The sequence below is a fragment of the Cervus elaphus genome, chromosome 24 (assembly GCF_910594005.1).
Source record: "Cervus elaphus chromosome 24, mCerEla1.1, whole genome shotgun sequence".
NCBI classification, from domain to species: domain Eukaryota; kingdom Metazoa; phylum Chordata; class Mammalia; order Artiodactyla; family Cervidae; genus Cervus; species Cervus elaphus.
Window position 1 is genome coordinate 69,663,203 of NC_057838.1, and position 24,799 is coordinate 69,688,001.

At 46.6% G+C, this 24,799-nt stretch overlaps 1 protein-coding gene across 2 annotated transcripts in view; it reads left to right on the forward strand.

Annotated features, from left to right (window-relative positions):
* Positions 1–1,743: 1,743 nt before the first annotated feature.
* Positions 1,744–24,799, forward strand: part of ACAD9 (acyl-CoA dehydrogenase family member 9) — a 48,783-nt gene continuing 25,727 nt past the window's right edge. Inside the window, exons 1-2 of one of the 2 annotated variants that reach the window (XM_043886234.1) lie at positions 1,750–1,990; positions 6,947–7,040. In XM_043886234.1, the coding sequence (XP_043742169.1) occupies positions 1,844–1,990; positions 6,947–7,040 (241 nt within the window). In that variant the 5' untranslated portion in view covers positions 1,750–1,843. Of the gene's footprint in view, positions 1,991–6,946; positions 7,041–24,799 lie in introns of both variants that reach the window. The other variant, XM_043886235.1, reaches the window with a different exon arrangement.

The following is a 24,799-nucleotide window of genomic DNA, read 5'->3' on the forward strand; positions in this document are numbered from 1 at the left end:
GTCTGTCACTGATAAGGATAGAGAAGGATAGTCAGTTTAGAAATCTCACTAGAGGATTAAAGACAGAGAATTTTAAGGGAGTTTGGGAGACTGTTATAAGCTAATAACCACTCAAGAAAAGAATCCAGTAACCTAACAAAAATCTACACTACTTTGGAGGACGATCTGGTGCATCCAAGCACCAGGCACATTCAAGCCACACACCCTGAGAGTTAAAACACAAGACAAAAGATACAGGATCTGAATCTTGTTCCATGAAGAGTTAGAGTTAATGTTCCTTTAAGAGTAGCATTTTTGCATTCAGCCGAGACAGAAATACAGGTGAAAGGGGAAAGAAACTAGATGAAAGGGGACATTCTGCTGAGACCTGAGATGAATTGCCACGTTTTAGACTATGTTACCACATTTTTTGCTAAGATAAATATGATTTAAATAGTGCCAGGACAGCCCCGGTTAGACCACGTAGACTCTAAGGAGGAACTAATGATGCTAAGCCTTGATAGCTGCCCAAGAATGAGGAGGAAGGTTGTCTTCCCTCCCCACTTTTTCTTAGATGATAAAGAGGTAGCCCTCTTGTTTCTTGGGGCTGTGTTCCCTTGCCAGTCCGCTTGTATCTCTCACAAATGTCCTATGCTAACAGACTCACTCTTTGCCTATCACTTTGCCTCTCGTTGATTTCTTTCTGTGACCAGACTTCTTTCTGTGACCAGACTTCTTTCTGTGAACCCGAGCTTCAGTAAGTCCTGACACCAGTTGTGTGGTTTCAGTTTAAATGACAGTGGGTTCGAGTCCCTCCCAAGGATTGTGGCTTCATCATCAAATGTTTATCCAAACAAGTCCATCTTTTACTAGGCCAGGCACAGCACGTTAAGATGAAAGCACTGCTCCTTATTCTTTGAGTTCTGATGGAGGCAGAAAGCATTTCCAATATGAGAAAGGCCTTTAGGGCATTTCTGGGTGTGTGGGGGGTGCCCCTCCTCCCTGTCCTGTCCCTCGCCCACCTTCAGGCTGGCGTTTTCCAGGGATGTAGCAACTACAGGGTCTTATCCAGGCTTCTTTCTGGTGCAATACCCCTTTCCTTTTCCTTCGTCTCCCAAATGTGTGACATACACGTAAGCTGTGAAGCAAAACCAAAGGAATCCTCGTGAACAGACCATTGACTTAAAACAAGGACTGTAACCGTATGTGCACGCCCTTCAGAGATAACCAATACCGTGAATTTCCCCCATCTCCGCTTTTAAAATAGGTTTAAATTTATTTCTATTTAACATTGCTTCATATTTATTTTTATGTTATTTATTTGTTTGGCTGTGCTGAGCCTCTGTTGTTTCCTGAAAACCTTCTCTAGCTGGGGAGAGCAGGGCCTTCTCGGTGCGGGGCCTCCCTTGTGGCGGAGCACTGGGCGCCGTGCGCAGGGGCTTCTGTAGTTCTGGCTCAGCTGTGCCTTAGTGGCCCCGAGGCATGTGGGGCGGGGGGATCGTCCCCGGACCAAGATCTATTAACGCAGATCCTCTGCGTTGGCAGGAAGAGTCTTAACCACGAGACCACCAGGGAAGGCCCCGTCCCCCACTCTTCAGTCTCACTTGGTCCCTGCAGCCCCAGCCGGTGACTGACCAAGTTTGGCAAAGACCGCGGGTGTTTGACTGCGGTGCCCCGCCCCCCGCCGGCGCCGCCGTCCAATCAGCGAGCCGTCCGGGGCCCGAGCCCAAGGCCGCGCAGGCGCATTGGCGGCCGGGTGGGGGGCGGCGCGGGCGGATGGCGTCATCGGCGGCGCGAGGTCGGCGGGCAGTGATTGAGGCGCCGGGGAGGCAGCAGCAGAGGCAAGAGCGTCTCAGCGGGCAGCATGAGCGGCTGTGGGCTTTTCTTGTGCTCGGTGGCGGCGCGCTTCTGCCGCGCCCCAGCGGCCTTCACCGTGAGCCGGCGCCCGCTGCTCACCAGTCCGCCGAGCCGAGCTTTCGCCAAGGACCTCTTCCTGGGCAAGATCCAGAAGGTGAGGCGGCGCCGCGGTCTCTCTGCCTTCTGCCCTTTCCGCGGAGGGGCGAGTGGAGCCCGCTCCAGAGCCCCCACACGCTGCCTTAGAAACGCAGCTGAAGGCGGGCGTGCCGGCCCCCGGGCTCTGAGGAGCTCCTGCTTCGGGAGACCCTGGCTGAGGTGGGCGCTGAGTGATCGGCCCCGAAGTGAGAGAGAGAGAGAGAGTGAGTGAGTGAGTGAGTGAGTGAGTGAGTGTGTGTGTGTGTGTGTGTGTGTGTGTGTGTGAGAGAGTGAGCGAGCGGACCGGCCCCGAAGTGAGAGAGAGAGAGAGAGAGAGAGAGAGAGAGTGTGTGTGTGTGTGTGTGTGTGTGTGTGTGTGTGTGTGTGTGAGTGAGTGAGCGGACCGGCCCCGAAGTGAGAGAGAGAGAGAGAGTGTGTGTGTGTGTGTGTGTGTGTGTGTGTGAGTGAGTGAGTGAGTGAGCGGACCGGCCCCGAAGTGAGAGAGAGAGAGAGAGAGAGAGAGAGAGAGTGTGTGTGTGTGTGTGTGTGTGTGTGTGTGTGTGTGTGAGTGAGTGAGTGAGCGGACCGGCCCCGAAGTGAGAGAGAGAGAGAGAGAGAGAGAGAGAGAGAGTGTGTGTGTGTGTGTGTGTGCGTGTGTGTGTGTGTGTGTAGGTAAGAGGGGGGCTTCCTCTCTGCCTCAGACGCAGCCCCTGCCATGCCTCTCCTCCGTCGGCTTCCACAGCCGCGTCTCGGCGTCCCAGAAGTTCGTTTCCTCGGGAGCGCGGCTCCAAGGACGCTTGGCGTGCCCGCCCGGCCCTTCCACGGGTCGCAGGACCCGGGAGTGGTAGCCCCTTGGTTGCTGAGCACGCACCAGCCTGTTCCAGTCAGAAGACCTCGACCCGACCTCGGCTCTGTGACTTTGAGCCCCAGGTCTTTCAACCTTAATGCGGAGCTGGCGGTGCACTCTGCCTCGCACACCGAGGCAGAGACAGAGAGAGAGAGTGTGTGTGTGTGTTGGGAAGCCCCAGTGAGATTGTATATGCGTGGAAATGCTTTATTAAACTGCTGCACGTGGGGCAGATGAAAGAGACTGCAGATTGAGGAGTCAGTACTGGCTGCAAAACCTACTAGTGCTGTGAGCTTGGGCTAACCAGTCCTGTGAAGTTGCTCCCAGCTCTCATACAGGAAATAGTAAAAGCAGTCTTTGTCCCCTCCTACAGGTAGCTGGAAAACCAAAGAAAAATGTGTGTAAAGTGCTTGGAGCTTGGCTGCGATGTTGGCTGATTCTGTGCTACTTTAGGAGTTATTCCTTGGCTTCTCGAGAGCATTCTTTAAGGTTGTCAGGCACTACAGGTGCAGACACCCAGACTGGAATGGTTTGCCCTGCTAAAAAGTGCAAAGCTAGGCCTTTAAAAGTTAGGGAAGCCATTTCCCCCAGAACCTGGGGCTGTGTGGTGCTCCGTCCTGGGAACTGGTGCCTCCCAGCAGCATGGGGAAGAAAGAATACACATGTTTTATGCTTCCCTTTCTCCAAACCTTTAGCACCATCTCCCCCGTCACTCTCACCTGTTGGCCTTGCTTCTTGTTTATTGAGCAAATGCACCCGTTTAGGTAAGAAGTTCCACCTCTACACTTACCTACTTCCCACATGTGGTCTGCATGCTCTGCATCACAGTGGCAGCTAGACCCCCAAGCCTTCTCAGCTACCCAAGGGCATTGATCCCCTCTTGGCTCTTTGACATCTAAACATTGGCTGGCATTTCTGACCAACTCAGTTGGAGTGGGAATTGTCTCGGCTCAGTCTGTGTATAGTCTTCTCATCTCTAACCATTCCTCTGATGATCTAGTTTAGTATCATGCCATCAGTATCCTGAAGGTGCACATTTATTTCTCCAGATGAGATTTCTCCCCTGAGCCCCAGTCTCTGTATATCTACCCTTCCAGTCAAAAGCTGCACTTGGGTATTACTAGGCATCGCCTGTCATCCAAAACTGAGTTCCTGGTCTCTCCACCTGATCCTGCCTTTCCCTCTGGTCGTCTTATTGCAGATGGTGGTGACTCTGCCGTTCCACTTGTTCAGGTTGTAGCCGAAAGGGAGGTCCAGCTGCTCACCTCTCAGAAGTCAGTAAAGAGGCCAGATGGGTGGAAAGGAAAGTTGGCTTTATTTTTGATGCTGGCAGCCAGGGTTGGAGGTGGGAGGTGAGGGGCCTGTCCGAAGGCCGACTGTCTTCCCCCACCCCACCTGCAGGCAAGAGCTTTTATAGACTGAGGGAGGGGGTTACATACAAAAACAGCACAGTCATCTCTGACAGTCATCTTGAAATTGGTCATCAGTGAACTGGCCAGCACCATCTTGGTTGTTTTAAGTACAGTTAGTCTTCCGTTCCTGGAGAAGGCAGTGCACCCCACTCCAGTCCTCTTGCCTGGAGAATCCCAGGGACAGAGGAGCCTGGTGGGCTGCAGTCCATGGGGTCGCTAAGAGTCAGACACGACTGAGCGACTTCACTTTCACTTTTCACTTTCATGCGCTGGAGAAGGAAATGGCCACCCACTCCAGTGTTCTTGCCTGGAGAATCCCAGGGATGGGGGAGCCTGGTGGGCTGCCGTCTATGGGATCACACAGAGTCAGACACGACTGAAGCGACTTAGCAGCAGCAGCAGTCTTCAGTTCCAGGGTCAGTTCCCATTTCCATGAGGCCAGTTCTCGAAATTATAGCAGCTTATGTCATGGCTAGAGTCTGGTCATCATGAAGTTAACTTCTTCCCCCAGGTGGAGGCTTCAACATCTCTAAGACAGCTCACAGGCTATGACTCAGAATATTATCTTTAGCCCTTGAGAAGGAACTAAAGGTCCTTGACTACGCTTAATGACTACTTTATTTTTTGGTCGCCTTTGACTCTATTCCCTTGTTTCTTCATTTTCTCACTGCTCTGATTAAACTCATTCTTTGGCTGAAGACAAAAGGCAGGCTGAGGACATTGTAGGGCAAAGGCCATAGGGTCCTGCTCCATTTCAAGGTCAAATACCTGGGGGTGCCTCTTGTCATAATCCACATCTATTCTGACAGCAGATCCTAGCTTCTCTACCTTCAGGTTCCGTTTCGAATCTGACGGCTTTTAAGCACTTGCACTGGTACTGCCCTGGTTCAGGCCAACACGGCTTCTCAGCATTGTTGGGGTTTGAGCAGCAGCGTGGCAGCAGAGATGCTTAGCACCTCAACCTGGAAGGAGACCTTCATGATCACGCCGTTGTCCCCCTGCCCTCAGAGTGTTCCGAGAGTGCCCGCGGGTCTCCTGTGGGAACCCGTGGGAGGGATCTGGGTGACTCTTCTCCCCATGCACAGCCTCAGCCAGGAGCAGCTTGGCTTTCATCCGTGTTACATGTGTGGTTTCTACATATGTAGAATAATTGGAAAAACCAGTTCCACTGGTTTCAAAAATTTGAAAATTGCAAATGAAATTGAACCGAGCACCCACGAAGCACCCCATTCAGACCCTGAATATTGCCATCAGAGATTCATTCTCACGTACGCTCGAGACCTCTCTCCTGGTGGGTTCTCCTTTGGCTGGAGTTTAGGCCAAACTGGTCCCACTCTGTTCTCTTTTCTCACTTGGCTGCTGACTGACTCCAGAATCTTCTTCCTCTAATGCAGCCATTGCAGCAGGCCTAGCTGAGCCCATGAGGCTGTGCAGGCCAGTGCAGTGGACTCAGCTTCTGTTTTCAGCTCCAGAGCTGGCTTTGTTCTAAGTGGCTGCGAGTGATGGCAGCCCAGCCTGGTTTCCTTCCAGAGCCCCTGAGGGGCAGGGCCAGAGGTGGCCTGGAGGCAGCGGTTCCTTCTAAGTCAGCTCTCAATTTTGGCTGGAATCCACCCTTCACCTGTACAGGGGCCCAAGAGGAGAAAACAGACGTGAGAGCCTGTGGGCTGGAGGGAGGAGACAGGACTCCTCTCCGTTCACGAATTTTCACCTGCTGAGAGGTGCTGTGAGGAGAGGCCGGCTCCTGGGGGCGGCTTGGGGGCTGGGACATCACTTTTCAGCAGGCGCTGGTCAAATCCTGAAAGTCAGGTCGTGCTGGCAGCTGAAGGGGAGGGCAGTGCCCAAAAGCTAGAGGGGCTGAGGTCTCAGTGGGATGATTTTAGGCGACATAGAGCAGAGGCCTCGTGGGGAATCCAGGCTCGGGTGGAAGCCCCGGCTGCTCCCTGGTCAGTCACTGCATGTTCAGGACACGTCATCTCATTTGAGCCGCACAGCGGCCCACTGAGGCGTCACCTGTAACGGGAGAAACTGATGCCGCGCTCCACAGCATCAGAGTCTGGGCTGCATTCAGGCTGGTGAGGCTCCTCAGCGGGGCCTCCTTTGGTGGCCCTGCCTCCTGGCATGCTCAGCCCAGGTAGCAGGGGTCAGGGGTCCTCGGACGGAGGGGCGGGTCCTAGAGCACGCAGCTGCGCAGCAGCCCACCAAGAAGTCAGACCTTGCGACCACAGTATGGTCTTGTCAGCAGCAGCATCTTTAAGCTCACGACATAACTAAGGTGAGCTTTGATGAAGCGCCATCTTGTCCATTATCTTCCCTGGTCCTCACAGAGACCGCCTGCGTTTTCTGGGTGAGAAAGTGGCCCTGGGAACAGGGGAAGGGGTCTGTCTAAGAACGCCCTGCACAGCAGGGACCGTGCTGGAGCTGGAAGCCTTAGCCCAGGCTCCCTGTTTCATAGGAGTCCTCGTCACTTCTTAGTAAGGAAAGCTGATCAGGATCGGGGATAATCTGGGTCAGGGAGGAGGCTGGACCAAGGTGGTGGAGTCTGACGCAGTTCTCGTGTCCCGCGCTCCTGCTGAAGTTTTCTGTCCAGTTCCTTCGGCCTGGAAGGCTCGGCCAGCCGATGCGGACACTGGCGCGTCCATTCCCTTCCCTGTTGACTGAGATGACCGCTGTGGAAGGTTGCCCACAGTTACATCTTTACTGTGTTCATCATTTTCAGAAAGAAGTTTTCCCGTTTCCAGAAGTTAGCCAAGATGAACTTAAGGAAATTAATCAGTTTGTGGGACCTGTAGAAAAATTCTTCACCGAAGAAGGTATGTAGGGTTCTCTTTAGCATTACAGCTTTCCATTTGCAGGGTGACGCTTCGGTATCTATTTTTTTAAACACTTTTTTGTTCGTGTCTTCTTGGTTGCGCCGGCTCTTTGTTGCCGCACGCAGGCTTTTCTCCAGTCCCGGAGACCGGGGACTCCTCCCTGATCGCAGCGTGCAGGCTTCTCACTGCGGCAGCTTCTCTGCGTTGTGGAGCACAGGCCAGGGATCAAACTGTGCATTGCAGGTCAGATTCTTACCCAGCGGAGCACCAGGGAAGCCCTGGAAATGCTTTGATATTTAGTAGTAGAAGCAGTGTTCATTAATCAGAAAAACAGTGCTGTTGGCATATTTTGCTTAAAAGATCATTCCAGAAAAAAAGAGAAAGAAAAAAAAAAAAAAAAGATCATTCCAACTGCTCTTTAATCATAAGCTATCTAGTTCATTGCTTCTGAATGTATCTTTACATTTAACATTTAACATTTCCACACTGTTGCCGACTGACTGTAAAATACAATAAAAATGAGCAATTAGAAAAATGAAATAGAAAGCAGAGCAAAACCTGTAAAATCCCAGCCCATGAGTCACACACTTGACTGCATGCAGTGGCAGATTGCTGTCAGTGTCTCTGAAGGCTCACCCGCGATTTCTGTAACTTCACTTGTTAGGCAGCAGGGAGGATCAGGGGCCAGACCTCAGGTTGGAGGCGCCTGTGTGGACCGCAGGGCCCCTCCCTCAGGGCCCTCAGCCCTTAGCGGGGGCAGTGTCCTTTGCCTGTGGGAACCCCGGAGGGCTTGAGTGAGGACAGACTGACAGCAATATAATACACTTTTAAAGAGCCTTTTCCCTCATAACTTGTTACAAAATACTGAGTGTAGTCCCCGGGGCTATATTGTAGGTAGGTCGGTGGTTATTTTGTATATAGTAGGTATGTGTTAATCTCAACCTCCTAATTTATCTCTCCTCCCTCCTTTCCCCTCTGGTAACCATAGGATTGTTTTCTGTGTGTGTGAGTCAGCCTGCTTTGTCAACGAGGTCTCTCTCTCTTTGTTTTTAACTGAAATATAGTTGATTTACAGCATTGTGCCAGTCTGCTATACAGCGGAGTGACTCAGTTACACACATACAGACATGCTTTTAAAATAGTTTTTTCAGTATGATTTACCACAGGATATCATCTGTCTCCCTGTGTTATACATGAGGACCTTGTGGTTTATCCATCCTATGTTTTCAGCTTCCGTCTGCTAACCCCAGCCTCCCACCCTCCCCCTCCCCCAACCCCTCCGCTTCGGCAACCACGCCTGTGTTCTCTGTGTCCACGATTCTGTTTCCCTTTCATAGAGAGGTTCATTTGTGTCCTGTTTTAGAGTCCACCTATACGTGATATCATGGTGTTTGTCTTTCACTTTCTGGCCGACTTAGTATGATAATCTGCAGTTGCATCCATGTTGTTGTAAACGGCATTACTTCATTTTCATGGCTGACTAGTATTCCGTTGTGTGTATGTGACCCCGTCTTCTCTGTCCATTCATCTGTGGGCGGCCATTTATGCTGTTTCCACATCGTGGCTGTTGTGAGCAGTGCTGCCGTGGACATGTGGCGCGTGGATCTTTCTGAATTACAGTTCTGTTGAGGTGTATTCCCAAGTGTGCGCTTGCTAGCTCATATGGTAGTTCTATTTTTAGTTTTCTGAGGACCCTCCCTACCATTTCCCGTAGTGGCTGCACCAATTTGCAGTCCCACCAACAGTGTAGGAGAGTCCTCTTCCTCCACACCCTCTCCAGGATTTATTGTTACTAGACTATTTGATGAGGCTGTTCTGCGCAGTGGTCTTCCCTGATGGCTCAGCGGGTAAAGAGTCTGCCTTCAGTGCAGGAGACACAGGTTCAATCCCTGGGTAGGAAAGATCCCCTGGAGGAGGAAATGGCAACCCAGTCCAGTGTTCTTGCTTGGAAAACCCCATGGACAGAGGAGCCTGGTGAGCTGCAGTCCAAAGAGTTGCAAAGACTCAGACATGATTGAGCACAAGCACACACACACACACATTCTGACCGGTGAGGTGGTACCTCGTTGTACTTTTGATTTGCATTTCTCTAGTAATTAGTGATTGTTGAGCATCTTCTCATCTGCCTCTTGGCCATCTGTATGTCTTCCCTGAAGAAATGTCTATTAAGGTCTTCTGCCCACTTTTCTTTTTTTGGTAGTAGTAATAGAGACACTGTTTATTGGGATAAGACAAGATAATTTCCAAGCTATGCATGAGAAATGTGGTGGTGGTTTAGTCGCTAAGTCGTGTCCGACTCTTGGAACACCGTGGACTGTAGCCTGCCAGGCTCTTCTGTTCATGGGATTCTCCAGGCAAGAATACCGGAGTGGTTTGCCATTTCCTTCTCCAGGGGATCTTCCTAACCCAGGAATCAAACCTGGGTCTTCTGCATTGCATTTACCGACTGAGCTACGAGAGGAGCCCAAAAGAAATGTAGCAACAGAAGAAACTATGGTGGTGGTTTAAAACAGAATGATGCAGCCTGAAAGTGAAAGTCACTCAGCCGTGTCTGACTCTTTGCAACCCCGTGGACTATACAGTCCATGGAATTCTCCAGGCCAGAGTACTAGAGTGGGTAGCCTCTCCCTTCTCCAGGGGATCTTCCCGACCCAGGGATCAAACCCAGGTCTCCCACATTGCAGACAGATTCTTTACTAGCTGAGCCACAGGGGAAGCCCAAGGATGCTGAAATGGGTAGCGTATCCCTTCTCCAGAGGATCTTCCTGACCCAGGAATCGAACCGGGGTCTCCTGCATTGCAGGCGGATTCTTTACCAACTGAGCTCTCAGGGAAGCCCTAAGAAATGTATCACTTGCCAAATTTACAACCCTCCATGTTTTATTTCTTCTGTTTCACATGCTTTCTAATGCCCAAGATACGTATTCTGTTTCTACAGTCTAAGTTTTCATGACACTTCTAAGGTAAGAGATTAAGTGGTTTGGGCTTCCCGCATGTGTTTTTAAGGAGTATAACCCTTTACGGTGCTGGCTCAGTTTCTGCTGGGTGGTGTGCGGACCAGCCCCAGGTGTACTATGTCCCCTCCCTCGTGGACCTCACTCCCCGCCCCGGGTCGTCACAGAGCCCGGCTGAGCTGCCCGTGCTGTTGAGCGGCTCCCGCTCGCCGTTTTCCGGGAGGCGCTGACCCCCCAGTGTGTGTCGCTCTCCTGTCCCCTCTGTCCACGCGTCCATCCTCCTCGTCTTCGTCTCTGTCCCTGCCCCGCAAATAGGTTCGCCTGTACCATTTTTCTAGACTCTGTATATTAATCTATGCATTATTAATACATGATGTTTGTTTTTCTCCTTCTGACTTCCTGCACGCTGTATCACAGCCTCTGGATCCCTCCACATCACCACACATGACCCAATTTCATTGCTTTTTGTGGCTGAGTAGTATTCCATTGTGTATATGTACCACATTTTCCTTCTCCATTGCTCCACTGATGGACGTCCAGGTTGCTTCCATGTCCTGGCTGTTGTAAATAGTGCTGCAGTGAACACTGGGGTACGTGTGTCTTTTTGAGTTAAGATTTTCTCAGGGTGTACGCCCACGAGTGGGATTGCTGGGTCACATGGTATTACTGTTTAGTTTTCTAAGGGCCCGCCATGCTGTTCTCTAAAGTGGCTGTGTCTGTCTACATTCCTACCAACAGTGTAAGAGGGTTCCTTTTCCTCCACATCCTCTCCAGCTTTTATTTTTTTTTGTGGAGTTTTTGATGATGGTCATTCTGACTGATGTGGAGTGGTACCTCATTGTAGTCTTGCATCTCTCTAGATTTCTGTGGATCTGCATCTCTCTAATAATTACTGATGTTGAGCATCTTTTCATGGGTTTCTTGGCTCTCTGTACGTCTTCTTTAGAGAAATGTCTGCTTAGGTTTCCACTCATTGTTTTATTGGGTTGTTTGATTTTTTTATACTGAGCTGTTTGAGCTGCTTGTGTATTTTGGAGAGTAATCCGTCAGTTGTTTTATTTGCAAATACTCTCTTCCATTCTAAGGGTGGTCTTTTTGTCTTTATGATTTCCTTTACTCTGCAGACACTTTCAAGTTTAATTTGATCCCATTTCTTCATTTTTGTTTTTATCACTCTAGGGAGTAGGTCAGAAAAAATCTTGCTGTGATTTATATCAAAGAGTGTTTTTCCTGTGTTTTCCTAAAAGAGTTTTGTAGTATCCAGTCTTACATTTACGTTTTTAATCCATTTGAGTTTATTTTTGTGTATGGTATTAGGAAGTGTCCTGGTTTCATTCTTTTACATGTAGCTGTCCAGTTTTCCCAGTACCACTTATTGAAAAGGCTGTCTTTTCTCCATGGTATATATTCTTGCCTCCTTTGTCATAAATTAGGTGACCATAAGTGTGAGTTTTTCTCTGGACTTTCTATCCTATTCCATTAATATATATTTTTGTTTTTGTGCCAGTACCATATTGTTTTGATTACTGTAACTTTGTAGTATAATCTGAAGTCTTAAAAAAAAAAAAAAAGTCTGAAGTCTAGAAGCTTGATTCCTCCACCTCCATTTTTCTTTCTTAAGAGTCCTCTAGCCATTCGGGGTCTTTTGCATTTCCTTACAAATTGCAAAATTTATTGTTCTAATTCTGTGAAAAATGCCATTGGTAGTTTGATAGAGATTGCATCGAATTTGTAGATTGCTTTGGGGAGTATACTCATTTTTGTAATATTGATTCTTCCAGTTCCACAAAATGGTGTATCTCTCCATCTGCTTATGTCATCCTTGATTTCTTTCCTGAGTGTCTTATAGTTTTCCGAGTATAGGTGTTTTGTCTCTTTAGGTAGGTTTTTGTGTCTATATTCGTCAAAGATACTGGTCTGTAATTTTCTTTTCTTGGTGGTGGTTTGTTATCTGGGTGATGGGGGCTTCATAGAATGTCTTTGGAGTGTTCCCTCTTCAATCTTTAGAGGAGAGAGAAGAATTGGTATAAGTTCTTCTTTGCATGTTTGGCAGCAGAATTTACCTGTGAAGCCATCTGTTCCTGGACCTTTGTTTGTAGGAAGTTTTTGTTTGTTTTTATAGATTTTATTTCAGTTCTGATCATTGATCTGTTCATATTGTCTATTTCTTGATTTAGTTTTGGTGATCTATTTTTTAATTTAGTTTTGATGTTTCTAGAAAATTGTCCATTCAAATTTGTGGACATGTAATTGTCCATAGCATTCTCTTGGGTTTTTTTTCCCTTTTATTTCTGCAGTGTCAGTTGAAATTTCTCATTTTTCATTCCTTATTGTGTTTATTTGGATTTTTTCTCTTTTCTTCTTGATGAGCCTGACCAGAGGTTTCTCTATTTTATATATCCTTTCAGAGAACCAGCTCTTGGTTTTATTGACTTTTTCCCTATTGTTTCTTTAGATTCTGCTTTATTTCCTCCCTGGTCTTTATTATTTTCTATCTTCTGCTGACTTTAGGTTTTTTTGGTTCTTCTTTTTCTAATTCTTTTAGGTTAGATTGTTTACCTGAGACTTTTCTTGTTTTGAGAGCAAGGCCTGAATTGCTGTGAACTTTGCTCTAAGCACTGTTTTTGCTATGTCCCATAGATTTTGTATGGTTTTATTTCCCTTGTCGTTTGTCTCAGCTATTTTGTAATTTCCTTTATGATTTCCTCTTTGACCCATTTGTTTTCCAGTAGCATGTTGTTTAGTCTCCATGTAATTGTTTTTTCTTCATTTCTTTTCCTTTGGTTGATTTCTAGTTTCATGTCGTTGTGGTCAGAAAAGAGGCTTGAAATAATTTCTATACTTTTGAACTTGAGGTTGTCGAATTTGTGGGCATGTAATTGTCCATAGCATTAGTTTTGTGCCCTAGGATGTGACCAGTTCTAGAGAATGTTCCATGTGTACTTGAATTCTGTTTTTTTGGATGTAGTGCCATGAAAATGTCAGTTAAGTCTAATTCCTCTGTTGTGTCGTTTAGGACCTCTGTTGCCTTATTGATTCTCTGTCTGGAAGATCTGTCCCTTGATGTGAGTGAGGTGTTAAAATTTCCTACTATTATTGTATTCCTATGTATCTGTTAGTGTTTGTTTTAGATATTTGGGTGTTCCAACGTGTGTGTGCTGAGTTGCTTCACTGGTGTCCGACTCTGCGACCCCATGGACTGTAGCTTTCCAGGCTCCTCGGTCCTTGGGATTCTCTAGGCAAGAATAGTGGAGTGGGTTGCCATTTCCTTCTCCAGGGCATCTTCCTGACCTGGGATTGAAGCCGTGTCTCTTCCATCTCCTGCCTCGGCAGGCGGGTTCTTTACCACTACGCCACCTGGGAAGCCTGCCCTGCTAGCAGGTGCATACGTGTTGATGAGTGTATTGATTTTTTATCGTTATACAGTGTCCTTTAACTTTCTTTATCCTCTGTTTCACAGTCCATTTTGTCTGAGTACTGCAGCTCCCTTTTTGGTCATTTCCATTCACATGAAATAACTTTGCCATCCCTCGTTTTCTTTTCTTTCTTCGGGTTGTCGTTTTTTATTGGGTTTCCTCAGCAGAGACTGGCCGGACGTCTTATAGGCTCGGTTGCCCCCAGCCTCCTCGAGCCGAGACCAGCCCCCGCCAGCCCCGTTCAGGAAGTGTCCGCTGTTGGGACTGTTTCTTGCAGTGCCTCAGTTTCCAGGGCACTGCAGGCCTGTAGTGGTCCTTTCTCACACCCGTACTGGCCACACCTGCCCCGCTTCTTTTTGGGCGCCAAATACTGGTGGAGAGAGTCCAGCTTGCTCTTGCTGATGACAGAGAGATCGATGTTACTTCCAGAACCCAAGTCACTGAGGGTGCCAGCTGCTCTGGCTTCACTCACCAGCTTCTTGGCTTCCTCCTCCTCCATATCTGTCCTAAATTTACCTTCAAATATGGCCATGGCGCTCAAGGAGCCGGAACCCACGGTGATATAAGGCAACTCAACGGCTGACCATGAGAACACAGGCTGCAGAGGTGAGGTCCAGTAACATCTCCCCCAATGCTAGAGCTGCCAGTGTAACCTTGCTGCCCGGAAAGCATCTGTCTGCGGCCACCTCTGATTGGCCGCCACGCAGCCCGTGCAAGGGGAGTGGAGCTCCAGGATGGAGGAGGTGAGCTAGGTCGTCTTGTCCGTGCCCACAGCTGTCCCGGACCACGGCAGTAACTGTTAGGAGATGTGAAGTGTATTTTTGACAGTTCTTGTCAACAACAACCGTCCCTTTAATCGCCTTGTATGTCCTCCAAAAACTATGCCATCCTCATAGACCACCCCTGCAATGGTTGTCCCGGTTTTCCGGCTGTTGGAAGCTTGTCCTTTATCTTTGCAAAACTGACTTCTAAGATGGCCTTTCTGTGGCAGTTCCTCTGTGACAGGAGAAACCCCCAGGCGGCCCGTGCCCGCCGCCCTCTCCCTCTCAGCCTGGTTGTGCCCTTTTCCCTGAGGTGGGCCTCTTGTTGGCAGCATATCAGGCTTTTGTTTTTTATGCAGTCTGCCACTCTGTATCTTGTGAATGAAGCATCCAGTCCGTTAACATTTAAGGTAATTATTGATACATGTGTATTGCCATTTCAAACCTTGTTTTGCAGTTGATTCTTTTTTTTTATTTTTTATTTTTTTATTTTTTTTTTTGCAGTTGATTCTTTCTTTTTCTCCTGGTGTGATGATTTCCTTTTATATCATGCTCATGTTCTCTTGCGGTTTTTGTGATTCTGTCCTACGTTTTTGCTTTGTGGTTGCTGTTTGTCTACTGTGTCAGCCCCTTCCTTTATCTGCGTGCTTTATACTGATAGCCATATAAATTCAAACACATTCTTTAAAAAAAGTGCATTTTCTTACTTTCATTCCTCACATTTTAAGATTTGGATGTCTGTTTTTACATCTTCAAGTTTTTCCTTTTGCTGTTCCTTGTGTTTATCATTGCTTTCACAAATAGGTTTCTTTTTTTTTTAATCCATATACTGGCTAATTTAAATGGTTTATTTTCCTTTTGTGATTTCCTCCTTCCTATTTCTTCCTGCTGCTTTTCTATTTGGAGAAGACCTTTTAATACTTCTTTTAGGATGGTTTAGTATTGCTGTATTCTTTTGGTTTCTGCTTGTCTAAGAAATTCTTTATTTCTCCTATTCCAAATGATAATCTTGCTGGATAGATTATTCTCCATTGCAGGTTTTTCTCTTTCAAGGCTTTGAGTCTGTTTTGCCACTCCCTTCTTGCCTGCAGTGCTTCTGTGGAGAAATCAGATAGCCCCATGGGGGTTCCCTTGTAAAGAACTGTTTTTCTACCTTTCGAATCCTCCCCTTACCTTTCACTTCGGTCACTTTTATTATGTCTTGGGGTAGGTTTGTTTGGGTTTATCTTCCTATTCCTGGATACCTGTTTCCTTCTTTAGCTTTCAGAAATTTTCAGCCATAAATTCTTCAGATACATTTCAATCCCCTTTTCTCTCTCTTCTCCTTTTGGAGCCCCTATTATGCATAGATTGGCCCACTTTTTATTATTCAATAGGTCTCTTACATTGCTTTTTTTTTTCCCATTTGACTTTCTGTGTGCTGTTTTGATTGGGTAGTTCCCACTAGTCTGTCTTCCAGGTCACTTGCTCTTTGTGATGCGTTATTCATTCTGCTGTTTATTGCCTTGAGCGCGGTTTCTGTCTCAGTAAATGAATTTTCTAATTTTTCTTGGCTCCTCCTTATAGATCCTAGTTCCTTTCTACACTAATCTGCTTATCTGTTGATAGTCTTTTGTAATTCCTTCATCAGTTTCCTTATCTCCTTTTTTGAAATCAGTGTCTGTTAGACTGAAGAGGTCTGTTTTATAGTTCCTGCAGGGTGATTCTCTTGGTCTTCTACTTGAGAGTGGTTCCTTTCCTTCTTCGTTTTGCTCATATTTCTCCTAGTCTGTGAGTTTGGGAGGAACAGTTAACCTACTGTGGTCTTGGAGGGAGTGTCCCTGGGTAGCGTGTGTGGGTTTAATGTCTTTTGCTGTGAGGTCTGTTTTTGGTTTGGATGCTGGCCGCCTTTGGCTTAGCGTGTGCTGGCTCTTAGCTCTTGGGCGGGGTGTGCAGGTTCCCAGGAACACGGCTCCCAGCCGTGGGGCCCTCTCCCGCTGTGGTGGCGGGTTGCGCACCCTCCCTGTGCAGTCCTGGGGAGCAGGGGCAGGGGTTGGCACTGGACTGTGGGGCCCTCGGAAGCAGCAGCAGGCCATGCACTTCCCTGGGGACGTTGGCCCAGGACCCTGGGCAGTGGCAGGCCGTGCGGGCTCCCAGACGGTGGGGTGGTGACCTGCACCCACTCCCAGGACCCTTGGCGGTGGGGGCCTCTGGAATCTATGATGGCAGCCTGCGCCTGCCCGTGGAGTGCAGGTGGGTGGCGCCCTGCTGCTGGAGACTGCAGACGGCCGTGACAGCCCTCCCCCCCCATCGGTGCCTCGCCTCTCTGGCGGGCCCAGGCTTCCTCCCAGGCCCCCTCAGATGTGGCAGGGCACACCGTAGCACCTCATGCTGGCTTCCCATAGCAACCCCAGTCCTGTCCCCAGGTCTGACCTCCCGAGCCTCAGTACCCAGCCCCAACCCACCCCAGTTGTGCTCTTTGAGACACTGTTAAGAAAATGAGAAGTCAAACCACAGACCAGAAGCAGAATTTTGTAAAACATATACCAGTTAAAAGTCTTAACTCTAGTACATAAAGAAACTTCCTAAAGCTCAGTAAGAAAACCCAATTCCCCAAAAATGCATCAAACAGTTGAAAGACACTTCACCAACAAAAGACGTACAGTTGGCAAAATAAGCACGTGAGTGCCCAACACCTCCTCAGTCACCGGGGAGAGGAAAGTGTAGCCACAGTGAGACGTGACGATACACTCACTGTTGTGCCTGGCATCGGAGAGGCTGCCCATACCCAGTGATGGCGGAAACGTGGGGCGACTGGGACTCCAAAGCACCAGTGGGCGTGTGAGGTGGCCACCACTTTGGAAAACAGCCTGGCACTCCCTTAGAGTTTGGCATGAACCTGTCATATGATTCAGGCACTGCCCTCCTAGATATTTCCCCAAGGGAAATGTAAACTCATGCCTGCAATAGACTTACAGAAAAATGTTCACAGCATCCTTTTTTGACAGCTAATCTCTCAATACCTTGTTCAGGTGCTCAGTCATGTCTGACTCTCTGCAACCCCATGGACTGAAGAACACCAGGCTCCTCTGTCCTCCACTATCTCCCGAAGTTTGCTTAAATTCATGTCCATTGAGTTGATGATGCCATCCAACCATCTCATCCTCTGTCACCCCTTTCTCCTCCTACCCTCAATCTTTGCCAACATCAAGGTCTTTTCCAGTGAGTTGTCTCTTGGTATCAGGTTTTGGAGCTTGGCATCAAAGTATTGGAGCTTCAGTTTCACCATCAGTCCTTCCAATGAATATTCAGGGTTGATGTCCTTTAGGATTGACTGGTTTGATCTCCTTACAGTCCAAGGGACTCTCAAGAGTCTTCTCCAGCACCACAATTTGTAAGTATCAGTTCTTTGGCACTCAGCTTTCTTTTTTTTTTTTTTTTCTTTTTTTTTTTTGGCACTCAGCTTTCTTTATGGTCCAGTTCTCACATCTGTACATGACTACTGGAAAAACCATAGCTTTGACTATATGGACCTTTGTTGACAAAGTAATGTCTCTGCTTTTTAATACGCTTTCAAGGTTTGTCATAGCTTTCTTTCCAAGAGGAACCATTTTTTAATTTTGTGGCTGTGGTCACCATCCACAGTGATTTTGGAGCCCAAGAAAATAAAATCTGTCACTGTTTCCACTTTTTCCCCTTTTGTTAATGTTTGCCGTGAAGTGATGGGACCGGATGCCATGATCTTAGTTAGTTTTTTGGATGGTGAATTTTAAACCAGCTTTTTCATGTTCCACTTTCACCCTCATTAAGAGGCTCTTTGGTTCTTCTTCCATTTTCTGCCATTTGAGTGGTATCATCTGCATATCTGAGGTTGTTGGTATCTCTCTCAGCAATCTCGATTGCAGCTTGTGATTCGTTCAGCCTGGCATTTCGAATGATGTATTCCACATAAAAGTTAAATAAGCAGACTTGTACTCCTTCCCAAATTTTTAACTGGTCCATTGTTCCATGTCTGATTCTATTAATAACTGTTGCTTCTTCTTGTTGTTTAGTTGTTAAGTCGTGGCTGACACTTTGTGATCCCTTGAACTACAGCGGGCCAGGCTTCCTTGTCCTTCACTATCTCCTAGAGTTCGTTCAAATTCAGTTGGTGATGCTATCCAACTATCTCATCCTGTCACCCCATTCTCCTCTTGCTCTGAATCTTTCCCAGCTTCAGCATCTTTTCCAGTGAGTTGGATCTTTGCATCAAGTGGCCAAAGTGTTTGAGCTTCAGCATCAGTCCTTCCAATGAGTATTCAGAATTGACTTCCTTTAGGATTGACTGGTTGGATCTCCTTGCAGTCCAAGGGACTCTCAAGAGTCTTCTCCAGCACCACAATACGAAAGCATCAATTCTGCTTCTTGACCTGTATACAGGTTTCTCAGGAGACAGGGAAGGTGGTCTGGTATTCTCATCTCTTCAGGAATTTTCCACAGTGTTGTAATCCACATAGTCAAAGGCTTTAGCATAGTCAATGAAGCAGAAAGAGATGTTTTTCTGAAATTCCTTTCCTTTTTATGTGATCCAATGAATGTTGGCAGTTTGATCTCATTATAGGGGATTGGAGTGCAAAAGTCTGGATACCTACCAAATGTCAGTAGGTGGTGCATGGATAAACAAATCTTGGTATATGCGTATGAGGAAGTACTCCTCAGCATTAAAAAGACATGAACTATTGATACATGCAACACGGGACTTCTCTGGTTGGGTGGTTAAGAATCCACCTTCAAATGCAGGGGGCGCGGACTCAATTTCTGGTGGGGGAGCTGGGACCCCGCTGGCCGTGGGTCCGCTCAGCCCATGCGCCACAGCTGCTGAGCCTGGGTGCTCCAGACCCCATGCCACAACTAGAGAAGCCCCGTCGCTGCAACTAAGACCCAACACAGCCAAAAAATAAACTTCTTTTGTGTAAAAAGCTGGTTAAGGTAGTAAATTGTATGTATATTTTGCCACGGTATGAAAAGGTGGGAAAAATCAATGAACCGTTTTCCGTGTGGGTCTGTTTTTGAATCCTCTCTTCATGCACATGTTAAGTTGTCGTCTGCACTGAGCTTCGTCTCAGGCTTGAAGCCCGGCAGTGTTCGTCCCCCAGCTTGTTCTCTTCTGAGGCCGTTTGGCTCCTCTGGGTCCTTCACGTCGGCTCATGAATTTTAGAATCAGCTTTTTAGCTTCAGCAAAAGGCTTGTGTATGATTGGGGTTACAGTAAACCCTTAAATCAGTTTCAGGGAGAATTCAGATTTGTGACAGTACTGGACTTTCAGATCCCCAATTGTGGAATATCTCCCCATTCCTTTGATTCTTAATTCTCTCACCAACGTTTTGTGTTGTCATGGTCAGTGCATAGAGTGCGGACAAATTTTACAAAAAGCTTCTGATGGTTTCTCAACTTATCCTTGTTATTTTTTGATGGTTTGTAAAAATATATCCATAAGTATTTAAAATTCTTTGGTATTATCGTAAGTGGTATTTTTAGAAATTTTGACTCCTGATTATTTGTTGTTTGTAGGTAGAAATATAGTTGATTTTTTTACATATTATTTTTACAGTGGTATGAAAGTTAACATTTTTCTGTACATACTTCCTATTTCTGGGATTTTTCTTCATAATCTATATTTTGTTAACTTCATATGTAAAAGAAATTCACACTTGTGAAAGGAGATATAGGAGCTATAAACAAGATGAAAATAAAATATATCCCATTGTGTCTTAGTTTTTGCCTTTGAACATCAGTTTTAGTTGAACTTCAGCAGATGCTGGTGTTTTGTGCAGATTTCTTATTTCAGCCTCAGGGTTATCTCCTAAAATTTAGTATGTATGCAGTATGACAAGCGTCATGATGACATTGCTTGCTTTAAGGTAATTTACCCTTCACCCAGTCCGTTTCTCCCAGTGCTTACCTTTACGGAATGCATTGTGCAAGACTGCTGTCCTTTATCATGACCAGGAACTGGACATCGGCCTTAATGCAGGTTGTCCCCGCTCTGCGTTTGCTGATTGTGTGTGTGCTGTGTGATTCTGTCACGTGTGCAAATGATGGCGACACGGCAGCTCCGTCACAGGACTCACTCACACGTCCTCTGATATCCGTAGCCCCCTCTTGCCCACTCCTCCCCCAGCTGCTGGGAACCACTAGTCTCTTCTCCCTTTGTGTATCTTGTTATTTCAAAAACACTGTATCACTGGGACCGTAAAGGATCTACAGCAACAAGCCGTGTATATAGACTTTGTGCGGATTGGCCTTTTCACTCTGTGTAACTCTTCTGTTTGTTGCTGTGTGTCTGTGGGTCGTGCTTTTTCACTGCTCAGCAGTTTTCCACGCCGGAGAAGGCAATGGCACCCCACTCCAGCACTCTTGCCTGGAGAATCCCATGGACAGAGGAGCCTGGTAGGCTGCAGTCCATGGGTTCGCTAAGAGTCGGACACGACTGAGTGACTTCACTTTCACTTTTCACTTTCATGCATTGGAGAAAGAAATGGCAGCCCACTCCAGTGTTCTTGCCTGGAGAATCTCAGGGACGGGGGAGCTTGGTGGGCTGCCGTCTATGGGGTCGCACAGAGTCAGACACAACTGAAGCAATTTAGCAGCAGCAGCAGTTTTCCATGTACCTGTTACCACAGTTTGTTGACTGTTCTGAAGCTTAAGGACACCTTGGTTGTTTGCAGTTTGGGGGCTCTTATGAGTAAACCTTCTGTGTACATTTGTGTTCAAGCTTTGTGTGAGATGTGTTCATCAGAGAGATGTGTTCATCTCTCTGGGATAAATGGCCAGGAGTGAGGTTGCTGGGTCTTGAGGTAGTGTGTGTGTTTAATTATTTTCAGAGCACTGGCTGTACTATTCTATGTTCCCAGAGGCAATACATTCTAGATTCTGTGCCTTTTTGCCAGGATTTGGTGTTGTCACTGGTTTTGTTTGTTAAAAAAAAAAAGTTTTAAACACTGTAGCCATTCTGATGGACGTGGAGTGCTATCTTGCAGTTTTACTTTGCCTTTGCCTGAAGTAGGAGATTGTCACATGTTCAGCCCCCTGATACACCCTCTCAGTGAGTCCCGCCGGTTTCTGTGTGTAGATCTCGTACCCTGCAGCCTTGTTAAGCTGGCCGAGTAGCTCACAGAGCTTCTTTGGCTGGTCCTGGAGCGTTTAGTGCCTGGACAGTCTCGGTGGTGGTGATGAGGGCAGTTTCATGTCTTCCTTTCCAATCCGGTTTTCCTTCTTTTCTTTGCTTGATTCACTGGCTAACATCTCCATCATGTCGAATAGGAGTGGTCAGAGCAAATTCCCTGCCTTGTGCCTGATTTTAACGAGAAAGCCTTCAGTCTTTTACCTCAGGTGTGATGTTAGCTGTATGTTTTTTGTAGGTGTCCTGAACCAGGTTAAGGAAGTTTGCTTCTGGTTTGTGGAAGGTTTTCAATGTAAATTGTGTTGAATTTTGTCCAGTGTTTTTTCTGCCTCTTTGAAGATGATTGGGTTTTTTTCTGCATATTCTTTTGACATGGTGAAATACTCTGCCTGGATTTTGAACCCTGAAGGACTCCTGCATTGTCAGGATAGTTCTCCTTGGTCCTCATGTAGTATTGTCGCTTGTATCCTTGGGTTCACTCTGGAGAATACTAAGGGGACATGACGGCCAAATATAGTGTGGCTCCTGGACTGGATCCCAGGCCAGAAACAGGGCATCAGTGGAAAAGCCAGTGAAATTCAAATTAATTCTGTAATTTAGTTAGTAATATTGTATGACTGTCAATTTCTTAATTGTGGTGGTTTCCCCATGATTCTGTAGGCTTTTCTTAGGAAAAGCTGGATGAAAATTATCCAGGAACTCTATACTATTTTTGTGACTTTTCTTTAAAATTATTTCAAAATAAAAATGATAAGGTGATTTCATATGGGCAGCATTTAAAAATACCGTTTGTCAGTCTTGGCCTTTTTTCACGTGTGTTTATTGGCTTACACCACCGTATGTTCCACGTGTGTGACGTTACAGCCCTGCCTCTGTGTGGACTGCACCATTCACCACTGAACTGGAGCTTCACCCTCGCCGGGCAGGCCACCCGCTTACCCGTTTCACCCTCCCGTCTCTGCCTTTTCACTGCTTTTGGATATATGATTCTTTTAATGTGATTTTATATTTATATAATCCAGTCCATGGCAGTCCGTGGAATTCTCCAGGCCAGAACACTGGAGTGGGTAGTCCTTCCCTTCTCCAGGGGATGTTCCCAACCCAGGGATCAAACCCAGGTCTCCCGCGTTGCAGGCGGATTCTTTACCAGCTGAGCCGCCAGGGAAGCCTGCTACCATTTTATCTTTGTTTTTTCCCCATGTGTTGTTTCTTTGTCTCTGGATGCTTTTGAGTGGTTTTAGAGAAATTGATGCTAGTATAGTTTTCTTCACATCTTTCTCGGGGTTCTTTGAACTTCTTGGATCTCTGCGTTTATAGTGTTTATCAACTTTGGTACGTTTTTGACCATTAGATTTCTTTAAACTTGTTTTATCACCAGCCATAGCACATTCCCCCACTCGCTCCTCCCCCTTGGAGATTATACACAGATAGAGAGCCATCTGCTTGAGGTTATCCCACAATTCACTGATGCTCAGTTATTTTTTTGTCTTTCATTTTGTATAGTTTTTATTGTTATGTTTTCTGTTCACTAATTTTTTTTCTCCCCTAGTATTTGATATACTGTTAATCCAATCCAGGGTTTTTCATCTTAAGCGGTCTTTCATCTCTGGGCAGTTTGGTTTGACTTCTTTTTTCCTCCTATATCTCTATTTACTATGCTCATATTTCCTTCTACTTTTTTGAGAATTTAGAATTTAGTTATAACTCTTGTAATACTCTTGTCTGCTGTCATCTCTGTTATTCCTGGGTCACAATCAGTTGGCTGATTTTTTTTTTTTTTTTTTTGATTTTTTTTTATTCTCATCTGCACTCATGTTTCCCTGCTGCTTCATGTGCCTCCTAGTTTTCTGTTGCCTGTCGGTCCTTGTGGATTTCAGTTTGACCCATTCAAGACTTGCTTTTAAGTGTTAGAAGGAGCAGAGCAGCCTGGAGGGCAGTGTTTCTCAACATTTTTATTCGTTATTACTGCTCTCTCATTCCCCATTACCCTAATTGCATCCCTCTGTGGCATTTTAAAAAATTGCTTATTCATTTATCTAGTTCTGGCTGCGCTGGGTCTTCCTTGGGATGACGGGGTTCTGATTGCCATGGCTTCTCTTGTTGCGGAGCATGGACTGTAGGCGCATGGGCTCAGTTAGTCCGAGGCATGTGGGATCTTCCCAGACCAGGGACTGAACCTGTGTCCCCTGCGTTGGCAGCTGGATTCTTAACCACTGGGCCACCTGGGAAGTCTCTCTTTGTGAAATTGTAATGCCACAACTATACTGTACATGTTTCTGTACGTATTCTGTCCTTCATGCGTAAGTTGTTTTTTTTTTTTTGTTTTTTTTTTTTTTGCTTCCCTTCCTCCAGAACCAGCTTTCACCCCCAGGGGGTGGTGTTGCCCTGTTGAGAATGCACAGACAGGCTCAGGCTGGTTCTCTTCTACTAGTGACACACGGCTCTTCTCCGTGTCCTCGGCATGCTGTATGCTAAGGCAGCCTGTTTTTGAACACTTTCTTAAAAGTTGAACCTACCCTACCAGAGTGCAGTACATATCTCCAGAGTGCAGTACATGTCACAGCCCCAAAACCTGAATACAGATGTTCCTTCTGAGGGCCCCCAACTGGGAATGACCCAAATGTCCTTCGAGAGGTGAATAGGTAAACAATTTCATACTCACACATTGGCCATTGAACAATTAGGCCAAATCAGAGAGGCCAGACCAACAAAATGCTGTGTGATCACATGTATGTAAAACTCGAAAATGCAAACTAATCTATAGACGAAAAGATGAGTGCTTGCCTGGGGATGGAGACGGAAGGATTGATCCCAGACAGACACCAGGAAGTCGGGATGGAAAGGTTTTTGTTGAATGTGGGGACAGTTTCATGGGCGAACAGATCTCAGAACTCAAAAAACTATTTTCTGTTTGTGCAGTTCATTACGTGCCAATTATATACACCAGTAAAGTTGTGAAAGTAAAAAAATGAGGGGTTTGCACTCCATTTGGGGAACCTATATTTCTCATTATTGACCCATGTGTATAAAAATTTGTAAGCATGGTTATGGTTGTTTTTATGGTTTATAATGGTGATGAAGTTTAATTTGTTGGCAGCTTATGGGAACACTTGAACTTGACTCATATGAAAGTCTGCAGTTGCAGACCTAACGCAGGGATGGTTGAGTTTTCCTTTGCTGAACATATGTTCATAGTCGACAAACTGACTTGTTCTCAGAACCTGTGGACTCTGGGGAAAGAGGGTGGTTCTGAACACTGGGGCTGGGTCCAGAGACTGCCTCGAGTCTGGTGTGGCCAAACGTTTCAGGATAGTAATGGCAGTAACGTGTTTGTTCTCTTACTTTCTAGAAGGTACAGGTAGTAAATCAAAAATTCAAGTTTAGTAAACGCCTCCAGGAAAGTTTAGGTCTCATGAATGTTTAGTTGTAGCGGTTTTATGCAATGAATACATCCAGATCAAGAAATAGAATGTTACCTGTATTGGTA